General features: G+C 57.9%; 1 protein-coding gene across 2 annotated transcripts in view; it reads right to left on the minus strand.

The window, feature by feature from the left end:
* Uvssa (UV stimulated scaffold protein A) overlaps positions 1-19088 on the minus strand; it is a 32537-nt gene that overhangs the window by 10245 nt on the left and 3204 nt on the right. Inside the window, exons 4-9 of one of the 2 annotated variants that reach the window (XM_026379481.2) lie at positions 17457-17927; positions 16929-17041; positions 16551-16679; positions 7071-7179; positions 769-940; positions 212-337 (exon numbers count right to left, since the gene is read on the minus strand). In XM_026379481.2, coding sequence (XP_026235266.2) covers positions 212-337; positions 769-940; positions 7071-7179; positions 16551-16679; positions 16929-17041; positions 17457-17927 — 1120 coding nt within the window. The remainder of the gene's footprint in view (positions 1-211; positions 338-768; positions 941-7070; positions 7180-16550; positions 16680-16928; positions 17042-17456; positions 17928-19088) is intronic. The other variant, XM_026379482.2, reaches the window with a different exon arrangement.

Here is a 19088-nt window from a genome sequence, read left to right on the forward strand (position 1 = left end):
CCTGCTCAGCACCCCACGAGAACCGGGACTGCGCTGGATCAAGAGGTGAAGCTGGGCTCTCTAAAGGCCTGCATCCCAGAGCCCCTGCGGGTGCTCTCTGGCTAGTCCCTCTCTATAACAAGGCCCAGCCTCCCTGGGCGGCTCCCAATGGAGCAGCAGCCAGGCTCAGGGAGGACCATGTGTTCTGGAGCCACAGGCACCCTGGACTCACCTGAGGACCTTCCCGGTCACCGGCTGCTCCTGGCCCCAGTAGCACAGGTCCACTCCAAAGGGTACAACGGGCGCCCGGGCCCGCTCTTCCGCCAGTTTCTGGGCCTCCTCTGGTCCCAGTGGAGCCCTAAGAGCAGAGCAGAATGTGCTGTCACTCCTGGAGAGGGCGCAGCCCAGACCCAAGGTAAGACCAGGGAGCCAGGGCCTCGGCCACATCAGTCCTGTGAGCAGCCTTGTCCTAGCCGAGCACTGCTCTGCTCTCCGGCCCTCCTCTGGTTGGGAAACCTGACATCTGTCTCTCAAGACCTGAGCAGTGGTCCAGCTTCAGGGCCTCTGGGGATGAGCTGTGTCTAGAGGACGTCTATGGGTCCTGCCCCACTGTGCCAGCTCTCTGAGCAGCCCTGCCCCACACAGAGCCGCAGGTGCCCACTACCCAGGGCTGCACAACCCAGGTGCCCTCAAGGGAGCCAAAGAAGGCCTTGCACCCCCCACTGGTACTCTGGGTAGGCAGTGACGGTGCCAGGCGGTGGCCCAACAAAGTGGGACATCTGGGATCACCTGACAGAGGAGGGTAGGACAGGAGGCAGGCAGTCGTGGGGCCGCCACAGCTGGGCAGCAGCAGAGGTGGGGTCCGACGCCTCCTCGTCCCTTCTCGTCCTCTTCCTGGCCTGTGAGCCCTGTGCAGCTGCATCTTTCTCCAGAGCCTGCAGAGGGGCTTTGGGCTCCAGCCCTGAAACAGACACATGTCCACTGCTGACTTCCACCCCATGACCTGGGCAGATCCTGTGAGCACCTGCCACCTCTCGGTGCCCAAGCAACTGGGATGCACCCTGCACATGATACTCCAAGGCCCTGAGAAGTGGTTCCTGTCACCTCCGCGTCTTGGACAGGGCCTGGAGATACCCGCCCCGTGGCTGCCAGTCAGATGCAAGCTCCCAATGAGTAGAATGCCACCCTGGAGCACAGCCCCTGGCACCAGGTTGGCAAGGCCATGGGCACAGTGGCGCACTGGCTTCTGCAGCCATGTCCATTCTTATATCCCTGGGGTGGAACAGGTCAGATCCTTCAACACCACCAAACCCCGCCATCCCTGCTATCCCTCAAGGCCCTGTCCACCCCTCTTGCCCGTACCAAGGCAAGGACTTGGGTCTGGCCCACCCTGACCTTTGCTCGCCTCTCTCCCAGGTGGGGCACAGGGCAGGTAGGGGTTAGGACCCCAGAGGCACGGCCTGCCCTCCCCCATGCACCCGCCAACTGAGGTGCTCACAAGGGTACACGGGCAGGGCAGTGGGGGCCTCTGAATGCCACCTCCCCCAGCAGGAGCCGCAGCAGCCAGTGGACAGGGGAAGCCCAGCACTAGAGCGAGCCGACTGGAGTAAGGCTGCTGCAGGGCAGAAGGGCAGCAGGGACTCTGACCCCCCCAGAGGACACACACTCCTGCAGTGAGAGCCAAGGGCACCTGTGCAGGTACCAAGGTCCTCATTTCCAGAATCAAGGAAAGAAAAGGAAACGCTGTGGAGAAGAGTTGGGAAATGGTGAGCCTCGTTTCCTGGAGACGGAGGGAAACTGGCTGGAAATTCTACAGGGAGTTTAAGGACATCAGAGAAAAAGCCACACATCTGAAGAAGGACAGTCCTACTGCAGCAGCATGTCAACAGCATGGTGCGCAGGGCCGGGGAGGGCTGCTCCCACGGCTGAGGGCCTCCAGCCTGACTCTCCACCCGCTGGGCTGTGGCTTCAGCCTGCAGTGAGGACCAGGGCCTCCTCGACGGGAGCCTCAGGGCAGGAAGGGCCCAGGGAATGCTGTGGAGTCTGCTGCTCCTCCGTCCACACCTACCAGACAGGGAGGCCGGGGCAGGAGGGTGCTCAGCCACTAGTCCTGGGCGGGGGCACAGAACAGAAATCAAGAGGCTATAAAAACCAAGGGTGGATGCGTGGGGCCAGCTCAGAGGCAGTATGAGCTGAGTGTGCAAGGCGAGTTCCACCCCGGTACTGCAGGGAGCACACAGCAGGGGACAACACACACTTTTTAAAAAATACTTTTTAAAATTAGAAACAATCATCAGAAAAAATAGATAAAAAAGGGTTTAGAAGCAACAGAAAAAAAACATTTTAACAAAGGTGGGAAAAGAAGTAAACCAACAGCAGCAGCAGCGACTTTGAGGGGACGTGTGGTGCGCGGAGCAGCCCGGGCAGCATGTCCAGGTGCTGCGGCTGCCAGCCCAGGGCTGCAGCCCAGCCGACAGATCACCTCCGGACAGAGCTGTGGCCACCCCCCAGCCCAAGTCCCTCCCGAGACCAGCGACGGGGAGTGCATAAAGGCAGGATCAGAGTCTCTGTGCAGGAAGGACCAAGAGACAGCCAAGATGGCGGCTCAACACCAGGGAAACTGATTTTAAGTTCAAAGGACCTCAAGAGAAGGGACATGTCAGGCCAGGCGGGGGCTGGGCTCAGTGGCAGCGCCTGCCTAGCGTGTGTGAGGCACTGAGTTCCAACCTCAGCACCACATAAAATAACAAGGACATGTGTCCACCTATGACTAAGAAATAAATATCAAACAAAAACAGAGGGGACGTGTCGATGTGTAGGAAACGTGGATGTTGTGTGCGAATGAGTCAACGCCAAGGTGGAGGCCAGCACCACTGCCCAAGGTTCCTGAGCAGAGGGCAGCCCGACAGGACACAGACGTGGCCAGCTGCTCTTCAGGACATCACGGTGGTAAGCAGACAAGGGCCACAGCTGCCTGCAGCCTTCCTCTGTAGATAAAGCCCCCTGGCACACAGCTGTGCCCTTCCGCCCTGTGCTGTCTGGCGTGCTCGGGAGCTGGGACAGACACTTGCTCTCTGGCCCCTTGGGGAAACATGTGCCAGCCCTGCTGTAGGACCCAGCACACTCCCATCTCCTGGATGCCCACAGAGAACACGGACGGGCTGCTCAGGGTCCCTGGGGGCTGCCGGTCACTTGTGGCCACCACGGATCTCAGCCCAAAGGCTCCAGTGCCATCACAATGCCCAGGTCCCACTCCCAGGCATCCCAAAGCCCCAAGACCCGCAGCACGGCCTCCCCAGGGACCACACTGCCCGGCTGGCCAACACCGAACACTGCGAGGCAGCCGGACTGAGAAGAGAACAATGTGACACTTGGACAGATACAATCGCAGCCCAGAGATCAATAGGAGAATTCCTAAGAGTTACAAGAATGAAATATATTTTTCATTGATTTGTTGTTTTAGACCATTAAGAAGATGGGTAAGCGTGTAGAGCAGGGTAAACACTCGGGGCTCGGGCCCCGCCTGCACTGTCCTGGGGAAATCAATCTTGCTGACACACCTCCAGAGCAGACCCAAAACACAGAGGGCTCCTCGGCCCAGCACACGGTTCTCAGCAGATGAGGGCAGAGTCCTCGGCCGACCCACCTCATGCCCCAGCTCTGCTCGGCTGACTCAGTACAGTATCTGGGCTCAAGTTTACTCCCACGGTTGCTTTTAAAAGAATCATAAAAATGTCCAAATCCCTGTTTTTGTTTAAATTGGCCAAGTGGCACCTATTTGCCTGAAGCACTAAAGCAGACAGTGCGGAGAGATCAATCGATAGCAGGAAATGGAGAGGCTGGGCTCCGCACAAAGTTGGGCTGCCCAGCGCTGACATTATTGATTCCACCTAGCTCCACTGGCCTTGTAATTAAAATGTAAATTTGAGAAAGAGATTATGTCCTGACAGAAATGGTAGGATTAAGGGAAAGATAAAAGCCCCTCAGTGAAAATTCAGAGAAAAAAACGAGAAAGAAAAAGAGCCCCGGTCTCCTCGGCTGTGTGGGTTTAGACTAAATCTAACTACTTCAGATTCACCCACGTTTAATTGAAAAAACAGCGACAGAATATAAACTAGTATCATGAACTGGGCTCGCCCAGGCACACCTCCTGCCTGCCCTGCGTCTCCAGAGCTCCCGGGCCGTTTGCCATCCTCCCCACAGGAGGCCAACGGGGTCCCCACCGCCCTGCCCTGGTTCCAGGCTTCACTGGCAACCTGACCAGCTGAAGCTGAGCCCCAGGCTTGAAGGGGCCCTGCTGGCCCCTCTTGATTCCGCAGTGCAGCCCAGGGCTGGGCAGACAGCAAGACCCTGAACCAGAGTCAGAGCACCCCGCTGCACAGCGTCCCTCTCCCATCGGCCTCCACCTGACACTTCTGGGGAGAGCAGGGGGAGCAGCGCTGGCCCAGACACCTAGGCCCCTGTCTGTTAAGGCCAAAGACAATGTTGTAAGCCTTCCCAAGGGAAGGGGTGAACCTGCACCAAGGAGATGCCAGGGTCTCGCCAAACCCCCCCGCAACAGGCCTGCTCACACAGCCTGGACCAGGGGTAGTCACCAAGCAGGCGGGCAGGACAGAGCCAGGAGCCCAGGCACAGGCAATGGGTCACCATTTCTGTGTGATGGATCTCCCCACAGCTCAGGAACCAAGGCCCTGCTGAGGCTGTGTCCTCTTCTGGACCAACACACCCCAGCAGGGTGCCATGCCCTGCTCCTCTGTGCTAGAGGTCAGGCAGGCACAAGAGCCCTGGGCCCCTGAGACACCTCCGTGCAGCTGGGCCTCCTCGCAGGGGCACTGGGCAGGTGTCCCAAGGAGCCTGGCAGAGGCCCCTGGCTGTTCACAGCTCAACCCCTTCACTGGATGGACTCCACTGGCCAGCAGACAAGGGGGACACAGGTCACCTCCACACAGGAGGGCCGAGGACTTTGCTGGTGCCCATCACTCTCCACTGGTGGTCAGCAAGGCCCTGCCCCCATGTGCCCACTGCCTGGAGGGACAGTTAAAGGCCCGTAGAGGGAGCACTCCATGACAGTCTGCCTTTGTGGTCGTGCCACTTTACTGGCCACTCGCAAGCCACAGGCCAGAGGGAACCTAGTCACTCTGGGCTGGAGGACAATGGCCTCTGCTGCGTCTACTCCGAGCCCTGCGCTGCGAGCCACTGCAGGACAAAGGCTTGCGTGAGAGGCGGGTCCTGCCAATTAGAGGCTGCAAACTAACCCTGAGGACTCAGAAGCACCAACAGGGACACAGAGGCCCAGACCCTGAAAAGTCTGGCGTGACCCAAGCCAAGAGTCACTGCTAGCTGCCGGTTTCCCTGGCAGACTCCAGGACCAGCCCTGGCTCAGGGAGGGGGACAAGGCCATGTGGCAGGTAGGAGGGATATCTGGGCAGGCAAGAGCCTAGGCAGGTGCTGTGGCTGCTTAGAGACCTTGGGGGTCCTTGGCCCAGGACCAGAGAAAGGAAGGAGCCAACAGGCTGTCTCTGCCTCGCCTGTCCCTGTGGCCCTCCGTCCCAGACCCAACAGCCTCAGAGGTAGCCATACTTGAACCAGTGCCTCTCTGCTATCTAGGGCCTGGTCCAGCAGAGGGCAAGGTAGGGTGGGCTGGGGAGGGTGGCCACAGCACCCAGCAGCAGGCTACAGGCACCTCCCAGTACCCATGTCAGTGTGGGACTCGGCTGTGGCCACCCGAGAGAGGCTCTGGCCACGGAGGAAAGGCAGTAATCAGGAGATGGCAAAGGCCACTTCAGGTGGACACTGGTATTCGAAAAGAATGGCAGATGCGGGGGGGCAGCTGGGGGCAGGTGGGAGGTCAGAGGGGGCTCAATGGCTAAGGAGCCTCGAGGAGGCACAGCTGGAGCCCAGGCTTGGGGTGGGGTCTGGCCCATGGAGGAAGGCGGGCCCGGGCACAGGGCAGGACAGCACCAGGCAGAGGCAGGTCCTCCGCAAAGCAGGCCAGGCCAGGCCAGGCCAGGCGCCCAGTGAGGTCAGGGCGGGAGCTTCCCTACCACACTCACACCACTGAACCCCAGGTGCCCAGCCCGCCTGGCCCTGCCCAGCTCAGAAGCGGACGTGTGGGCACACAGCTGTTTGAGTGGAGGGCATTAGCATGTGGTTGTGCTAATTTGGCATGACACCCCTAATGGGTCATGTCTTCACACGCGAGTTGCCTAATCATCTAAATTCTTTTAACAAATCTACGTTTCATCTCACAGACTTCAGTTCAAACCAACTTGTCAATTTCACCATAAAAGCTAGGGGTCCGGTTTTCAGTTCCTTGCTCTGGACGTGAACACGTGACACCTGTGTGTGCCCTGGGGCCCTGGAACCCACCGGACTCGAGGCTGCCCCTGCCCTGGAGGTCAGGAGCCCGGGCTGCAGAGTGTGACTTTCAGGGGCTCCTAGGTGGAAAGGCCAACTGCAGCTGTGCCCACTCTCCTCACCAGGAATGTGGCCTTGCTGTGGACATCACAGTCCTGGCCCAGATGCCTTGTCCACCTTTAGTGTCCAAGAGGTATGCAGGTTACTGTGACATCCCCAGGAATAATCCCTAAGGGATAAAAGCCTGAGCATGTGGTATGGCTACCCCCAACCCTGAGGGGCCCAGGCCTCCCCCTGACTCCCTGCCACCACCAGACATGGCTCCTGAGCTGCTGGTACCAGTCCCCCCGACACCTTGGGTCCAGGGAGCCTGCACAAGAGGGCATCCGTCTGCTCAGGGAGGTGCCCACCTCACTCTTGGAACACTCTCCTGAGGCCGCTGCTGGGTAGGAGCACCCAGGAGCTGCAGGGTGGGGCCAGGACCTTGGCCCAGGGCTGGGCAGAGAGGCCTGCAGCAGGACTTCCTGGGATGGGAGCCTGCCTCAGGGCAGGTTGCAGGGGAGCCGGGGAGCCCACCCTTAAATGAAGCAGTGAACGGCTCAGGGCTCTGTGGCGTAGCCAGCAGGACAGGCAGGGCCCCACAGCCCCTCCTCCTGTGAGGTCACTGGGCCGCAGCTCCCAGAGCAGGGGCTCCTCCCCAGGTGCCTCCCACTGCCCCCTGAGCTGCAGCCTACCATACTCAGCCCGCAGATGGGCAGGGATGTGGGGCTCATACCCCTCCTTCTCCGGCACCTCCACAAAGTCCTCGTCGTCCTCATCCTCCTCGTCCCCTGGGGCTTCAGTCTGTGGAAACACCACCAAAAACAAATAAGGACCTGTGTAGGCGCATGGGGACTGCCGCCCACTGCCCCAGCCCCCTCCACAGCAGCCGGGCGTCAGCATCGAGTGACTGCAGTCCACCCAAGGTTATCTCAGGGCTGATTCTTTTTTTTTTTTTTTTTCCTTTTTTTGGTGGCGGGGGACCAGGGACCAGGGATTGACCTCAGGGCACTCCACCACTGAGCCACATCCCAGCCCTGTTTCCCATTTTATTTAGAGACAGTCTCACTGAGCTGCTTAGCGTCTTAGGCTGGCTTTGAACTCATGATCACAGGCATGTGCCACCGCACTGGCTCGGGTGATTCTTGTCCCTAAAATCTCAGCACCTCTGTACCACTGCCTCTGGCCTTGCCACTCCATACTTTGGCACATGCTGTCCCGTCCTTGCACAGAGCAATCACACGCAGGTGGACGGCAAATGTCTCTCCCTGCAGTACAGGTAGCAGCCGTCCACCTGCTAGGCAGTCATCTGGACAACACACCATGCAGGAGCTCCCGACGAGGCTACCTCCCTTGCCTGATGTGGCAGCGGGCCTGAGTCCCAGGAGCACAGTGCCGCCACCAACAACTTGGGGAGCAGGAGGCCTGCTTTCCCCAGAGGAAGGCAGGCTCTGGGCACCTCAGCAGGTGGCACCAGAGGCCCATGGAGTCCTTGACATCCCCAAAGCAGGAGTCCTGCCCTGCCCCGGGGCTGCTGCGAGGTCCTGCCGATAGCAATGCCCCGTGCCCACCGGAGCAGACAGCACAGAGGCAGACACCCACCTCGGCGAGCACCTGCAGCACAGCAGAACCAGCCCCTAAGCCACAGCCTCCATCCCCAGGAGCCCTCACACCCAGGACAGGATGCCAGGATGGCAACCAGCAACTGCAGGGACGTGCCCCTCCCGGGAGATCCCTACACACCAGGGAGCCGGGCTCACCATCCTGGGCAGCTGAGGGCTGTGCCCCCAGGGTGTGAGGACCACACCATGACCTAGGCACAGGGCTGAAGGAAGCGTCCAGAAAGGGAGGTCCCTTTGTGATGGCAGTCGGGGTCCTCAGGAACACCAGTGGTCCTCACACATGCTTGTTTTTACACTCCATCCCAACAGGCATTCCACACAGGCACCTGCCTCTGGCCGTCGTCTGAGGGAGGTGATCAGAGAGGAGTGGCTGTGGACCCCCAGGGCAGGAGCCCACAAGCTCCCTGGAAGCTAAGTATCAGCAATTTACAGCTTCTGATGGAACCAGGGAGCTGAGGTGCCCACCTGACCCAGCTCAGCCACTCACCAGCAGCTCCCACAGGTGGCCCCAGAGCCCTCACAGCCCCAGCATGCATGTGGCCCCAGGACACACACACTGCCCCAGGACACACACACACACACACACACACACACACACAGCCCCAGCACACATGTGGCCCCAGGACACACACACAACCTCAGCACACATGTGGCCCCAGGACACACGTGGCCCCAGGGGCTGGCTGCCAGCACTACAGCGCGGGACTATTGCGGCTGGACTCAACAACCCCACGAGGAGACCTGCCCGGGAGAGTTATAATCAGATGCAAATGCTCTGTGTTTAGGCACAGCCCACGGCTGTGCATCTGGGGAGCCCGGGAGACATTAATCATTGGAAACTGTAATTTTTGTTATCAGTCTAACACTGATCAAAAGGGAAGCCTGTCTCCACCGCTGACCTGTGAAACGTCCCAATTATGCTCTTTGGAAATGACAGGGGCACTTAACTCCCGAGCTGAGCAAATGACGACGATCAATCACGTTTGAATAACAATGAGCCACGGACCTGAAAATTATTTTTGTATAGAATCTACCCAGGAATTTATGAAAGGTGGAGAGCAGCCCAAGGTTTTAGGGCTTACGTTCCGGCCGGTGCAGTGCGTATCAAACACTAAACAGAATTTATGTGTTTTAATTTTCTAAAAGGTGGATGTGGACGGGGTGCTACAATGCAGCACACACAGTGCCAGGGTTTAAATATGGGGGTCATTTTCATAAAATATTATGCTTACTGCTCACACCCTTGAATTTCACTGAGGACTTTTATCAAATTTTCATTTTCTAAAAAATATTCAACTGCTCAGCTAACTATTAGGAATTATACCTTCTCTCTCCCCAACTAAAATCATTTATTTCTGTGATTAAGTTTGAAGTCCTAGGTTCCTCTGTGTCCTCAAACAAGCACTGATCAGGCCCCGGCTTTCTGCTCTCCCTCTGCAGCTGGTGGCCATGCCCTAGGAGGCCCCTGCCTCTGGAGAGACCCTGGGCTTTGTCCTGGGCCACAGCAACCACGTCATCCACACCTGCACTTTACTTTTCAACTACTCAGAGGCAGTAACACGCGAGCTACAGCAACTAGAAGTCAGAGACTTCACTGCTGATACAAAAGTTGGCACAAAAGCATCCATTTTCAAGTTTGGCTTCACCTCTGTGAGCAAGAGCTGCTGCTCATCTATGTGCTCCATTGCCCTGGACAGGCAGCAACACACCTGCGTCCAAAGAGGCAGAGACAGCTTTCAGCTGCCAGCTGCCAGGGTACTTGAGTGACCTGCTCAGAGACAAGAACACCATGGAGACAAGCAACAGCCCCCTCTGAGACCTCAGAAAGCGGTGTGGCCCAGGGAGTCTAAGGCCTGTGGAAGACTCCCTTTGAGCACTTGGATTCTAAGAGACTAAATAATCCAGTGAGCTCAGCCATAGCAGTGGTGACCTGCCTTCAAGGTCACAGATTAGGCCAGACAGAAACAGCACAAGGGGGGCCCGAGGCACCACAGCACCCCACCGCGGGGCTGTACAGGGGTGGCTGGACATTGGAGGTGCAGGGAAGGAGTTCACACCCAACCAGAGCTACAGGGCGAGGTCAGACCTGTGACCTGCTCCAGGGCAGCTGGCTTCCACCCACCTGGGAGCTGAGATTCTCCAACTGCCAGAAAACACCATGCAGAGCACCCGGGGAGAAGGAAGGGAGCCTGACCAGTGAAGCCCTCGGTGCCTGGGAGGGGCCAGACCGGCAGCCTGAGCCTGCAGCCAATTGGAAGCCTTATCCCAAGCCAGCCCCAGGGACAGCCCAATCCACCTACTTGGCAGAAGCTTCTACCCAAGGCTGTGGCCATGGGGAGGCCACGGAGGGGGACACTGCTGGTTTTATACAAATTGATTCTCACCCACAGTTAAAAGGATTTAGAAAAATGAGTCTCCACCATCATAATTAAACAAGCAATAAAACGACTAAAATATACAGCGCAATCAGTTTACAGAAGTAGGGGCAGTGAGGTTGCTAATTATTTGCGAAGGAATGGGAAGAACAGCTTGGTGCCCAGAAAGCGGGTCGCCCACCAAGCCCCACGGCCTGGAGATACAGCTGGGACCATTAAATAAATTTTGTACCATCTAATTAACTTGGTGCGCAATCTCAATTACTTTTCACCCAAGAAATCACTTTTGTTCAGTTTTATGTGTGTCTATTTCCCTTTTAAAAAAAAAATGATGTAAGGCCTCGTCAGACAAGTGAGTTCCAAACTGCATTTGTCTCTCAGGGCTTGATGGCTATGCATTTAAAAACCCATTCTATCTTATAAACTAAAAATTAAACGTGCTCAGCTGTGATGGTCGGCACTGCATCTGCTATTTATATGCTAATGCCCTCCCTGGAAGGCCGTGCAAATTGCCGGCCAGGCCAATATCTCATGTGCATCTCCGACTGCCAGGGACACACTGTCAGAGGACAGAGGGCGGTCGCACCACTGACCAAATGGACACCCCGGGAGCAGGCCCCTCATGTGCAATGGCACCAAGGCCAAGTCAACCTGCTTGGACGTGGGCAGAGCACCAGGAGCACACTCTCCTGAGCCGACCACCACCTTCTGACACAAGCACCTCCGAGGCTGACACTCAGGGACCTCACACACACAGCACAACACAGTGGCAGGCACTTCCCCTCCTCGACTGACCAAATCAGGAGTCAACCTGCCCTGGAGATTGCCAGCATGCACAAGGAGCACCCAGGGCCCAGGGGCCAAGAGCCTCATCCAGCTGGGGGCAGGTGTGAGGCAGAGCCCCTGGATCACGCGTGCATAGAGTGTTTCTAGAGTAAGGGTAGGGCCGAAATCTCCGCTGGGTGAAGACAAGCAGCCAGCCAGAGGCACACACTTCTGTAAGCCAATGAGGGCTGGTGGTCCACACAGACTCCCTCCTGTGGGTGGCTGGACTTGGGCCAGGACAGCTTGTTTTCCTGGGGGTCTGCACCACAGGTTTTCCTGCACAGGGGCAGTGTGAGGGGCACAGAGCAGGAGGGTCATCACGGGTCATCTGGACCTTACAGAAACTCACATCGGACCCAGTGGAGGACAATCGCCTCATGGAGCAAACAACGTCTCCATATCTAGTAGCTCTGGCCCCCAGGAGCTCTGTGGAGAAAGCTACTCTGGCAGAGGATGAGGAAGACCCAGACTCACCGACTCTGGGGCCCGTGACTCACACAGTCCCACACAGGCATGTGAAAGGCCACCTGCTGCAGCCCAACCTCCCCAGGCAGAGATGTGGCCAGCAGACAGCCCCTGGGGAGCAAGAGACAGTGCTCAGAGGCACAGGCATGGGCAGGGAGGTGTCAGGCAGCCTTGCCTGGCATGCAGGCAAGGTCTTGGTCTTGGCAACAAGGCCAGGCCCACAGAGGTTCCCCATCTATAAAATGGGGGTAACAAAGCAATCCACCCCAGGAAGTGTCTTCTGGAACCAAGGGGACCACGCGTGGGCAGGCTGGAAGGGCACTGGCTGGCTGGGGAAGGCGCCTGGCTGAGGTGGCCTGCCATGGGGCCAGGAGGGGGCTCCATGCTGCAGGGCTGGGAGGGCAGCCAGGCCCAGCCTGTCCTTTCAGAGCCTGTCCTTTCAAAGCACCAGCGCACCCGCCCCTCCCCCAGCACCCTGGGAGGCAGCGTGGCCTTCAGTGTGATGGAAGGAGCCGAGTCACCCAGGAAGGCTACAGATGGCGGCCGCTTCCTGGAGGCGAAGCTGATTGACCGTCCCTGTGCGTGTCTGATGGGCCAACATTTCATTCCCTGGGCTTTCTAATTCTGTCCTCCTCACCTAGGGAACCAGATGCTACGAGGGCTTGGGCAGCAGCACAGGAAGCTCCCGACCCCACAGCCAGGGGGAGAGGCTGGCAGCTGGGGCTGGAGGCAGGGCGGTGAGGGCAAGGCCAAGCCCACCTGCTGGCCAGCGACACAGGGGAGCCTGCAGCCTGACCACAGAAAAAAGGCAAAGCACTGCCCACAGGGCCAGGTGACATCACCTCGGAATCACTGTTCTCCGACTCACTCATTGGTGGGAAATTAGTATTTTGTTAATTACACAATAAGAAAATAACCGTTGATTCAAGCTACATAATTAAAAGCAGGCAATTTACAAGTTTTCAAAGGATTTTTATCAGTTTAACGAACGAGGCAGCTGGATTATTACAGCCCGCCTGTAACAGAGCAGGGTGGAAACTAAATCTACCCAATGACCCTCCATATTGATCCAGCCAAGATTTATCCCCAGTCTGCTCCCACACGGAGCTGACATGGAGACACTCTATAAAACAAACACTTAAACATATTTAAACTGGCTTAAGTATTTTTCTGAGGACAGAGCATCTATGTCAAAAGGAAAACAATACTATGTAGAAAACAGGCGACAGGCAGAAAGAGGACCTGTGAAACAGACTGCAGCGGGTTGCAGGCAGGCTGCCCTCCCCCTCCCCCTTGGCACCCGGAGGGCCCAGGGCCTAGCGGTGGCCACTTGGCTCTAAGTGGGCGTCATGTCTGTCTCAGTCTCTCACGTCTGTCAGAAGTTCTCAGATGTCTGAATCACGCATTATTGAATTAGTGCTCCCCACCTAGCCTGTTCTACACGCGGAGTTAACGATGCCAATCCCGTGCTAAGTGGGGAAACGTAAGGGAAACAATTTAAACCCTTCGTAAATTTTATTTGAAAATTAGTGAAGAACACCTCATTCATAATTTCTAATTAAAACAGCTCTAATTAACACTGATGTTCATTAGCTGCTCCACCCCTGCCCAAGCCTTTGCGGGTGCTGCAGCTCTGCAGGGAGGGCCGCCAGCAGCAGGGAGATGGGCAGATAGGCCTGCCTGCGCTGGCTGCCGCGTCTATTCTGGGAAGCGGCTCACCTGAGCCTAAGCGGCTGCAGCAGGAGCCCTCCAATCACTCCATCTGCGGGCGGGCGGCTCCTCTGCCTCTGCGCGAGAAACCTCTGAGGATTTCAGAGTGCCTTTATTAGGATCAGTGTGTGGAGAGGGTCCAGAAAGTGTCCCTTCAGCTGACAGCAGAGCAGAGTGACATCTGTCTTCCCACTGAAGCTGGGACACCATCAACCTTGCAGGGCCTGATAGGCCCTGCACACTCACAGGAGCCCCGTTCTCCTGAAGAGCAGCCTGGGCAGGAGTCTACTGACCAGACCACGTGGCCAAAGGACACCCGCAGCCCCTCACTGCCCATGCACAACACCCTGTGTGGACCTGCCCTCCAGCAGCAGGTCCTGCAGGCCCTGGGCAGAAGTGGGGACGAGTCATCTACTCTGACAGTATCAAAGGACATACTGAGTGGAGTCAAAGCAGGCAGTGCACAGAGGAAGGCAGGGGCCATGCAGTGGCCTGAGGCTGTGCACTACAGAAGGCCAGGTGGACAGTTCTGAAGGGCTGGATTTGGGACTCCAGTGTCCACAGCCCACGAGAGCTTCGGGATGAGCCCTGTGAGCCACAGCCAGAATAGAGAGGTAGCTACACTAGTGGGCCCAGTCCCATTCACCCACCCTGGGACACAGCAGACCTGAGCACCAGCATCTGGAAGGGACAGGGCAGCTGGCAGGAGTCCAGGGCAAGCAGAGGTCAAGGAAACCAGACCTCCTGGGCCTACAGAGGGAGGAGGCACACGGCCAGGCGTGGCTAGGACTCAAGTTTCCTCAAGCACATGGCAAAGTCAGCAGGTGTGGTGGGGCCAGGACACAGGCTACGCAGGACAGCCTGACCCTCTGGTGTGCCAGGAACACCAGCGGCAGCAAGAGCTGGCTAAGCTTAGCTCAGAGCCCTGACCCCTCACCACAGTGCAGGCTGAGCAGCCAGCAGCCCTGGGAAAGACTGCCGGGGACCCTCCCCTAGTCAGACGCACCTGCAGGAGGCACCGTGGGGCTCCGAGATGAGAGCAGGGGCAGCAGCTCTCCAGGGACCCTGCTGACAGAGCCTCAGGCCAAGGAGAGCAGCCGGCTGCTGTGACCCTTCTGGGCTCAGGTCCTGCCACCTTCAGCACTGCCACTAGCCCCAGAAGACCATGCAGGCTGATCATACCTAGGCCTGATGAGAATGGACCCCAGCAGCGTGGGAAGTCTGTGGACATCCCCAGGACACCAAATGTCCAAGGACATCCTTGCCACAACCAAGGCCATCAGCAGCAAAATGGCCATGGGCTGAGCCCTGGACAGCACGAGTGCACACCACACAAGGCAGCCTCCACACTCAGCACAGCGCTGGGGGCCCACCTGGCCTTCACTCCGCACCCAGGCTGGCTGCTCGGAGTGCTAGTGCCCTGCGGTCTAGAGTAAGCTCCTCTGACTGAGTAGGTGACAGGCACCTTCCTCCCACCAGACAATTATTTTTCACCGTAAATATATTTTGGTCAAAACTGACAAAGCTGACTCCTTAAACAAGCAGCATGCCACACACAGTGGATTCTAGTGAGGCAGAACGAGCACCCACAAAGACTCCAGTCCCCAAGCTGCACAGCGCAGACTCGTGGGGTTTGCAGGAGAGAAGCAAGGTCGCCCTCTGGTGGGCCTGAGGGCCACAAATGGCCTCCACAGCCAGGGATCTCCCAGCGGCTGCTCAGGTAGGAGTTCCTCCTCTCGGGTTCCAGAACTTCTGGCACTGCATTGCCACCCCAGGTCTGCTGCCAGGGCTCAGAATGGTCATACCACACAGGGCAGGACACCAGGGATGCCAGCCACGGCATGAGCTGACTGAGCTCAGCTTAGAGCCCTGATCTGGTGGCTGCATGCAACATGTATGCCCACTCCTGGTCTGGGCTCTGCGTGCCCTGCAACTTCTTCTTTTTCTTGGCAAGAAACAGAGTTCTTTCTACCTCAAAGCTACCTTTGAAAAGGGGAGGTTCTGGGCTGGGACTGGGGCTCAGTGGCAGAGCACTTGCCTAGCATGTGTGAGGTATTGGGTTCAATCCTCATCACTGCATACACAAAATAAATAAAAAACACAGTTATTATTTAAAAAAAGAAGTCTACCTTCCCTGGGCCAGGGCTGGCACCCTCTCCACTCAGCTGGGTCTGGTTCTGGGTTCCCCAGGGACCCCAGGAGCGGTGCATCTGGTGTCTATTTTCTCAGCTTCTCTGAGAGCAGGTGAGAGACCAACCAAAGGCAGGAAGATGGCATCTGCATGCGACAGTTCTCTTTCACAAGGCACAACAAGCCCCAGTGCAGCATCCTCTCCCCGCCACAGCCCCCGAGCATCTCTAGGCAGGAATACCATCCTCACTCGCTCTCAGGCTGCTACAAGCTCACCTGCCTCCTCCAGCCAGCTCCAAGGCATCCAGTGCCAAGGACCTTGTGCTCCAGGGTGGATGCCTGGCTACACCCTAGCCCACTGCCTGGAAGCCCAGGCTCAGCGTTCAGTCCTCCCTCAGCCTGCCTGTGGCTCCCACCTCTCAGCCCCATCTAGAGACCCTGCCCTGCTCTGGTGGCATGCGGTTGCTCAGGGAAGCCCAGGAACCCCTGTTGCATCTCCAACCACAGAGGGCCCATTTCTCTCTCATCAATACCATGGTCCCTCCCAGGTTAAGGTGCTACACAGTCCAGCAGACGGCTGGTCTTTGAGTCTCCATCCCCAAAGTGGGCACCCTGTCCCAGCTCACCATGGTGCCCATCAGTACACAGAACCCACTCTGCTGGAGACTCCACAAAAGCCCCATCCTTCCCTAAGCAGGAGGGGCACAGTCTGATTTGCAGGGCTCCCTGGCTACAGTGCAGGGTAAGTGGACAACACCCAGTAGCAGGAGCCATGTTGCCACTATACAGTGAATGAGCTCACGTGTCCACTATGGGGCGGGCCCTGCTGGGCTGTGGGGCATGTCCACATGTGGGGCACGGTTGGGCTCTGGCACCAGGAGACGCCAGTTGGGCTCCCACTGCCAGGCCAGCAGAGAGAGAGAGGAGCCTGAAGCAGCTCCTGCTTGCACAGGCAGCTCAGCCCCGCCCCAGACCTGCCGGCCCACCACAGGCACACACCTCGCTCCTCCGCCCCGGACCTGGACCTGCCGGCCCACCAAGCACACACCTTGCTTCTTGGTCCCCACTCAGGCTGCACGTGAAGCTCCTCATACTTTCTCAGCGCAAGTTCCAGTTTTGCCTTCAAGTCGATGGCATGCCGTAAGTGTCCACCATGGGTCCCTGCTCGGGTAAACCTCTGCAGAACAAGGAAGAAGTCACAGAGAACACAGGCCCTGCCAGGAGGCAACATGGCCTGGTCTGTAGCCTTGGGAACAAATGGTCAAGGACACCTGGCTGACCCCCTAGGTCACCCCAAGGACAAGACCCACACCTGCACTTTCCACATGTCCTCCTTCCAGCCTACGGCTCCCGCCAACTACATCTTCACTCTGCCCGGGCACTGGCCTGACAGGGACAGCTTTGAAGACCAGGTACCCAGCCTCACCTGGACCCAGGAGCACACAGCTGGCAGGAACTTATTCTGGATGAGCTTGATTGCATCGCGGGCAGCATGGAGGACAGCAAGGTTGTCATCATTCTCTTGCACCTTCAGACCGTCTGGAATGAGGTGAACGGGGGTCACAAGGGACCCTGAGGCCAAGAGGCTATAGCCCACAGGGAAATGCTAGAAGCCCACCCAGGCCAGACGAGTGTCAACAGAGCTCACTGCTGTGTGATTCTGGCCCTACACACGTCCTTCCTGCACCCACCCTGCCCAGAGCCTTGCTGGAGTGGGCTACAGATGGCAAACAAGTCCATATGCTTTCTGTGACCGGCCTGTGGCCACAGAGGCCTGGTAAAGTGGGCACAGCCCAGGTCAGAGGCTAAATGGGAAGGAAAAGCCTGCATGTACCCACTGCAGGCCAGACTTAGCATGGCTGTGGGTCACCTAGGCTGGGGGCTGGCACAGCAGTGGCCCACTAGCCAGCGGAGCCTGGGCAGGGAGGCACCAGCAGACCTGGTGGCCCCTTACCCAAGGGCAGTTCCACGTCCAGTGAGTACTTGTGTGAGCCCAGCCCATGGCTGCGCACAAACTGCTCCCCGCTGCACTCGTCCTGGGGCGCATCCTCCACGGCTGCCTGGGGCAACCCCTCCCCAGCACCAGCGGCCCCTGAGTGTTGCGCAGAGGCGGGCAGGTCCTTGCTGCAGCACAGCTGCTCCTCGTCCTCCAAGGGGTCCCCTGTGGCTGCCTGGAGCGGCCCCTCCCCAGCACCAGTGGCCCCCGGGTGGTATGCAGAGGCAGGCAGGTCCTTGCTGCAGCATGGCTCATCTGGGGCATCAGGAGTGCTAGACCAGTGAGGGACTTCCCAGTCTGAGCTCAAGGAACCAGGGGGACCCTCATCAAGGAAGCTGGCTTCTGGGCACGGGTCAAAGTCCAAGGGCACCAGCAGCCTGAAGCAGTTCTCCACTTCCGTCAGACAGCACCCAACTTCTGCAGACATCTCTGCCGAGACATGGAGACACATCTGGCCTCGTCACACTGAGCGAGGAGTATCCCCACCACACAATGTGTCGAGGTCCTGGTCACTGTTAGCACCAGGCAGCTAAGGGTCACATGTGCCACCTGCACCCTTGGGCCTCACTTCCCAAGAAAAGCCAACACCCAAGGTAAACGTATCACAGCAGCTTTCACCGGCTTACTAAACTGCCCAGCTGGCAGGACTGCAAGGTCACCTCTTGGCAGCCGCAGGAGCACAGGCAAACATGCCAGGGACCAACTGCAGAGCAGGGAGCCTTCAGCCAGAGCAGTGCATCCCAGAGAGGGCTGAGCCTCCCCCAGCAGCCACATCTGCCAACATCAAGCCACACCCTGCAGGGCTGGGCCAGCTCTCCCTCCTAGTGGCCTCTCTACCATCTGGGCACACCTGCCTGCCTACAACAGGCCCTGGGGGGTCTGGGCACAGAAGAGCATCAGCCCTGCTGTCTAAGACACACAGCAGCTGCTCTGGCAGGTCTTGGGCACCCTGCAGGTGGACAACTATCCCCTAGATCTTCTGATTCCCCACACCCTGTTCTCTCCCTCAAGAAAAGGCTGGCTGCCAGGACATACATCGTAGGGATTTGGGGGGTGGAAGCTGGGTTAAGAGCAAATGGGAGCTGGGTGCAGGGGTACAATGCAATACTAGAAACTCGGGATGCTGAGGCAAGAGGATTGCAGGTTTGTGGCCAGCCTCAGTAAAATTACCAAGGACTTAAGCAACGCAAAATTAAAAAATTTTTAAATTACAATAAAAAGGGCCAGGGATGAACTTCAGTGGCAGAGCACACCTGGGTTCAATCCCCATTACTAAAAAAAAAAAAAATAGGTAGGGGGAGGGAGGTGAATGGTGGCTGGGAGACAAAACAGCAAGGGGACCTTCAGCAGACCCAAGCACAGACCACTGTCTGGAAGCTCTCCACTCAGCCTGTGCCCAGGGAGCCTCCCCAAAGGGCCAGAGACAGAACTAACCACCAGGGGGCGCAGGGGTGCAAGCGCCTGTGCAGGGACTGCCCAACCTGAACCCTAGCCTGGCCTGCCTGGGTCTCCTGTGACCAGGGTCCTGGGAGGAGGCATAGGCATAGGCGGCCCTTGGTATGTGCGAGGCACCCTCAGCCTGGAACTTGC

Source organism: Urocitellus parryii, chromosome 10 (genome assembly GCF_045843805.1).
Source record: "Urocitellus parryii isolate mUroPar1 chromosome 10, mUroPar1.hap1, whole genome shotgun sequence".
Taxonomy (NCBI): Eukaryota; Metazoa; Chordata; class Mammalia; order Rodentia; family Sciuridae; genus Urocitellus; species Urocitellus parryii.